Source organism: Triticum dicoccoides, chromosome 2A (assembly GCF_002162155.2).
Source record: "Triticum dicoccoides isolate Atlit2015 ecotype Zavitan chromosome 2A, WEW_v2.0, whole genome shotgun sequence".
NCBI classification, from domain to species: domain Eukaryota; kingdom Viridiplantae; phylum Streptophyta; class Magnoliopsida; order Poales; family Poaceae; genus Triticum; species Triticum dicoccoides.
The window spans coordinates 467,455,025-467,460,566 of NC_041382.1; the positions used below are offsets into that span (position 1 = coordinate 467,455,025).

The 5,542-nt window shown below is 43.5% G+C and overlaps 1 protein-coding gene across 1 annotated transcript in view; it reads right to left on the minus strand.

Moving 5' to 3' along the window:
- Window positions 1-1,571: 1,571 nt before the first annotated feature.
- The window catches only part of LOC119354923 (3-oxoacyl-[acyl-carrier-protein] reductase 4-like), a 5,754-nt gene continuing 1,783 nt past the window's right edge, over window positions 1,572-5,542 (minus strand). Inside the window, exons 3-11 of the mRNA XM_037621690.1 lie at window positions 5,289-5,342; window positions 4,442-4,522; window positions 4,295-4,340; window positions 4,119-4,213; window positions 3,996-4,028; window positions 2,347-2,481; window positions 2,174-2,267; window positions 1,905-1,987; window positions 1,572-1,817 (exon numbers count right to left, since the gene is read on the minus strand). Coding sequence (XP_037477587.1) covers window positions 1,785-1,817; window positions 1,905-1,987; window positions 2,174-2,267; window positions 2,347-2,481; window positions 3,996-4,028; window positions 4,119-4,213; window positions 4,295-4,340; window positions 4,442-4,522; window positions 5,289-5,342 — 654 coding nt within the window. The 3' untranslated portion in view covers window positions 1,572-1,784. The remainder of the gene's footprint in view (window positions 1,818-1,904; window positions 1,988-2,173; window positions 2,268-2,346; window positions 2,482-3,995; window positions 4,029-4,118; window positions 4,214-4,294; window positions 4,341-4,441; window positions 4,523-5,288; window positions 5,343-5,542) is intronic.

Genomic DNA, 5,542 nt, shown 5'->3' on the forward strand with positions numbered 1-5,542 from the left:
AATCAATAAATTTAGGTGAAATACTACATTGGAAGACTGTTGTGATCATCTATACTTATGGGTCATCACGGAAGACGCCATGATCTGGAAATACATCTTGCCCCGATCAATTTGGATAGCTTCGGTACACAAAAGAAAATTATGAGCGACCCAATTTATGATTTCATTATGACCACAACTTAATTCTAATTCCGCAAACAATTGCTAATTTGTATGACTAATGGGTGTTGTAATTTGCAGGGTTCACCATGTATCCCCAAATGCGGTGACAACTTAAAGCCAGTTGTTGGCAAATTTGACAAATTTGACTTGTGAACGAAATCAAATCACAGAATGAACTGCCTGTGAAACTATTTCACGCGGCTGACTTTTTTATGTGACGCCCGACATGAAGGCGCCACACTACATTGTGCAACGCCTCACAGATGGGCGCTACACGTCTGGCCAGCGTTGTACCCAAAACTGACTAAAAATTGCTAAGTCATTGTGCAGAGCCTAAGAGCTAGGCGCTGCACTGTATAGTGTGGCGTCTAGCTCTCACGCGTTGCACTAGTGATTGCACTACAAAATGAAGCAACCACTAGTGCAACGCCTAGAAGCTAGGCGCTACACTATATAGTGTGGCGCCTAGCTCTCAGGCGCTGCACACTAACTTAGTAATTTTCGGATCATGCGGGTGCGACGCTGGCCAGGCGTGTAGCGCCTATCTGTGAGGCGTTGCACAGTGTACTGTGGCGTCTTCGTGTCGGGCGTCACACAAAAAGGTTAGCCACGTGAAATAGTTTCACGGGCAATTCATTATGTGATTTGATTTCGTCCGTAGGTCAAATTAGTTAATTTTGCCCCAGTTGTAGGAGCGATTTCTCTGTATAGCAAAACAGCAAGCCTTGAAGGGCAAGTCGTTAGGTTGCTGTCGCATGGAGGCAATCCCACGTCCGCTCGATCTCCGACGCCGACGCATGGGAGCAGCGCCGGGTCGCGGATGTCATCGTCGCGCGCGCCAGGCCAGAGGCTGCTGTCGCGCGAGGGCCACCATATGTCTGTCAGGTCGTCGTTGCGTGGGGCGAGCGCCGCGCCACCGCTCGCGCCACCAGCGCATGTGGTCATTGCCGGGCTGTGGTTGCAGCGCCACTCAGTGGCCGTTGAATCACGCGGTGGTCGGTGCTAGGGTGCAGTTGCGGCACCACTGTCAGTGGCCGTTGAATCGCGCAGCCTCCAGGAGGGCGGTGGAAAACAACTAGGGGTCAATTCCCAAGTTTTTCATCTTCAGCAAATTATTGTTAGCAGGGGGGTTTCAGGCTTTCAACTATAGTTATTCCAAAGGCCGCCCTCGCGTGGGTGGGGAAAAGGGGATAATTCCCAATGTTTCCTCTTCAGCAACTTATTGTTAGTAGGGGGGTTTCGGCACAACTGTAGCAAGTGGCTTGTGGAATTCCCACCTCTGATCGCGATCAGATGGCCTACAACAACAGTTTTCAAGTTTTCACTGAATGGGCGTTTCACTGGATACCTCACCTATATAAAAACAGAAAATAACCATCCAGCAACCAACAGATCTTTGGAAATGGGTCTGAAAACCAACGGAGAAATAGTAAAAAGGATGCTGAAGACATAACACATATCTGAACTTCCCCACATGGTCACACCTGATTTATTCTGCATGGGATTACAAAGTTCGAAAAAGGAAACCTAAATCTACAGCTCAAAATTGTTCAATGCAAATTACTAAAATGTCCCGCTACACAGGGCAAATGTCAACCTTCCATCAAACTTGCTCAAAGGTTTCACATTACCATCCCACCATCGATGGTAAGCACCTGCCAAGAGATAGTTCAATAATAAATCTGTCAAATTTCAGAATTCAGATAACCAAATGGCACAAACAGCATCGAAGTTGCACCAACCTGTCCAGTGATGTAGCTGGCCGCGGGATTCAGGGCCAAGAACTCAACCAACCCAGCAACTTCCTCTGGCTGGCCATACCTCCCTGTGAAGAAGTTGAATGAGGCATTAGTGCTGACTGAAAACATTCACATGGTAGATATAGTGCACATGAGCACACACACGTACATAACATAACATTTAAGTTTTTCGCTATACTTACGATGTATGAACAATGGAGCAGAATGTGAGCAATGCTATTTAATCAGAGGTTACAGCTTAAGATGCATACCCAAAGGAATAGTCGACAAGATTCTCTTCTCAAGCTCCTCTCCAAGTTCCGCGGTCATGTCTGATGCTATGAATCCAGGTGCGATTGCATTCACCTGAGTATTCACAACTGTTCAGAAGTTGGCTTACGGTTTTATGATTTATGAGCTAATGATGAAAAGACAGAGAGTGCACATTGATATTCCTGCTTGCATATTCCCTAGCAACTGTTTTAGTGAAACCAATGACTCCAGCCTTGGCAGCACTGTAATTAGCTTGGCCAGCATTGCCAGTAAGACCAACAACTGATGCTATGTTGATGACTCTTCCCTGCATTAAACATAAAATAAGTATCTTACAACCGATAACAGAAAATTTAATCAGGTGCCTTCTGCGCAGAGCTTATTTTATGTCAGAGCAAGAAAAACAGTATCCTAAGTCCTAACAAAAAGGAACATACTACTCTTACTTTGGCAGTGTAGCTCTTTTTACAGGCCCTTTACGAGCATACACATAGCTCATGCACTAGCAACATGGTAAGGCCTTATAATTTTTATCTTTCAGCTCAGAAACACAATAAACCAATGTAAGGAGGCCTTCCTTTTCCTTCAGCTAAGAAACTAAGCTGAGTCCTGAACTAAAGCAATGTAAGCTTGTAACTGAGGAGAGGGGTCTGGGGGTCAACGGAGACTCGGCGACTTGCTATTTGAAGCGTGACAGAACTTAAGTGTAGATCTAAGGGTGTGTTAGGTTTCTGTCATGAAGTGGAACGGCAAGGATCAGCTCTGTCCCCAGGGCACATTCCCACGTTTGGATCGTCAAAGGAACCGGAACCAACAGATTCCAGCGAACGGCATATTCCGTGTTTAGGCCGTTCCGAGCGGACCACGCGGAACAGCTCGCTCCCACGACCTCCCTCCTCACCCATTGCCACCATGGCCTCGTGCGCCGTCAGGAGCAGCCGCTCCAAGCGTCAGGAGCCACGGTCCTGCGCCACCGGGAGCATCACATCCAGCCAGCCACCGCGCTTGAGCTGCACCTGCGCGCGGAGGCAGTGCAAGTAGCCGGCCATCTCCTCCAGGAGGCTGCAGAAATCCATCCGGTGACCACCGCTCCGAGTCCTACGCCACCAAGCCCCCGCCGTTCCGCGTCAGTGGACGGAAAGCTGGGCCGTGCGGCCTCTCTACCGGGCCGCCAGAGGGAGATACGAGAGGGCCGGAGACTCAGGTCAGGCCGCTGCCCAAATTGACCTTGACGCCCAGGTCATGCCACCCGTCGTGGTCAATTTGGCGTTCTTCCTCAAGTCCGGCGCCGCATCAAATTTTGGTTCCATCCTACCTCATTCTCTTCTAGCCAAACACCAAGATGGAATCATTCCATTCCTTAGGAATGGAATGGTTTCATGGCATTCCACTTGGTTCTGGAACCAAACACACCCTAATAGTCTACTGCAAGCTCATATTTTTCATACTAACTTTGTTCTAAAAATAGATGACACTTCAGAAAGAGTGCAGTCAAACTTCTCCGTCATTGACAACTAATGGAAAAAAATGTTGGGTAGGTGGTAACCGTACCATTATGTTTGCCATGAATAATGACTTCACAATATATTCTCTATGTATATTCATGTAAAAAATTAGAGGCCAAAAGTTGCGTATCAGAGAGTGCGCAAAGTAATGAACACATCTATTGAACAATGGACAAAATATGTCGTATGTATTTGCAGTATATTCTTAATAGGACCGGTAGCTAATGCATACCAAAAAAAAAGTTAAACTCCAATAAAGTAGCCAATGGTAGCAAAATTGTTCAAACCAATTCAAAGAATGAAACAAAAAATATACCTTTTTCTTCTTCATCATTACTTTTGTGGCAGCCTGTAATGTGCAGGTGTAAGAAGCATAAACATAATTCAAGTAGCAAAATTTTCAAAAAATTAAAGAACAAATAAAGGGGCAAAAACCTACCTGTGTACAGAGGAAAACACCAGTAAGATTTAGATCAATTACATCTTGCCACTGAGATTTCTTCATCCTCATCAACAACGTATCCCTCGTAATCCCTGTTTACAGAATGTTATTTCACATATAGAAAAAAACAGAAGAGAACACTAAACTGGTGCAAACTAACCATTGGTACCTACCTGCATTATTTACCAGGATGTCAATTGTTCCCCATTTATCAATAGCCTGGTAAAATACATAAACTAATGATAACCGAGTTTATATAATCTGATCAATATATAGGTGAAAGGAAAAATATTTTTCATCCATGAAAAAATTGCACTTACTGCTTTCATCATAGATTCCACATCAGCTTCTTTAGAAACATCTCCTCCAAAGGTAATAGCCTGACCACCAGATGCTTCAATCTGAAATAATAGCATTACATTATAAATATATCAGTGCATTTAGGCTTAGCAGAGAGAAAAAATGAAGAAAAAGGAAGTAATTTAACAAACAAAAAAACTAGATACCTCTCCGGAAACCAATAACGTTTTTCTGAATGCTGGTATCCATATATTTTTAGGTAGATAACTATCACCAAATTTCAATCATAACTGAGCTAAAATAGCTATAAACTTCCGCTTATGCAAAATGGAAATCTGGATGTTGTGAATCGACATTAGAGAATTACAATTTATTTCTTTTGGCCTTTGTGAACTATTATTCTTACCATACAGTAGTCTAAAAACGAAATTACAATGGGCCAATGAAATTTATTGAAACTAATACCCAATGGCTATTTCTAAATGCATTGGATGGTTCCTGGAAGTGATAACACAAGGGTGTTGTTTACTTGATCATAAATGAGAACAGAAATTCAGCATAACTGTGTTGTTGCTTACTCGGATAGGAGGTCAGAAACGATAATAATTGTATGCATTCCTACATGAGGCCAACCATGAAAGAACAATGCAGACTAAAATATCTCAAGTTGCTGAGAAAAGTTCAGCAAGGAAAATATCTGATCTAGCTGCACTGCCGACTAAAACAACTATTTAATAATCCTTACGGCAATCACCAGTTACAGTGTCTTTGTATATCTTCTAACTGTATGATGCAATTTAACAAACAGGCAAACAGATATTAAACAAAATATATATGTCAATATTGTGTTTTAATTAACCAGCTCACCTCTTCGGAGACTGCTTCAGCCTCTTTCGAGGATCGTGCATAATTCACTAGGACCTGCAGGTAAAGTCGGTGTTAGGTCCGTGGGGTTATGGGGAGTAAATAGCCATTTGCATATGCAGGCAGATAGCTATAACGAAAAAGATGGAACAAGGGTGGAACACCTTTCATAAAAAAAACAGAAGCTCTAATTATACAACCACATATCTAGGAGTAACTATTGCCTTGAGTTTGCATCTTTGAGAAATAACTGACAC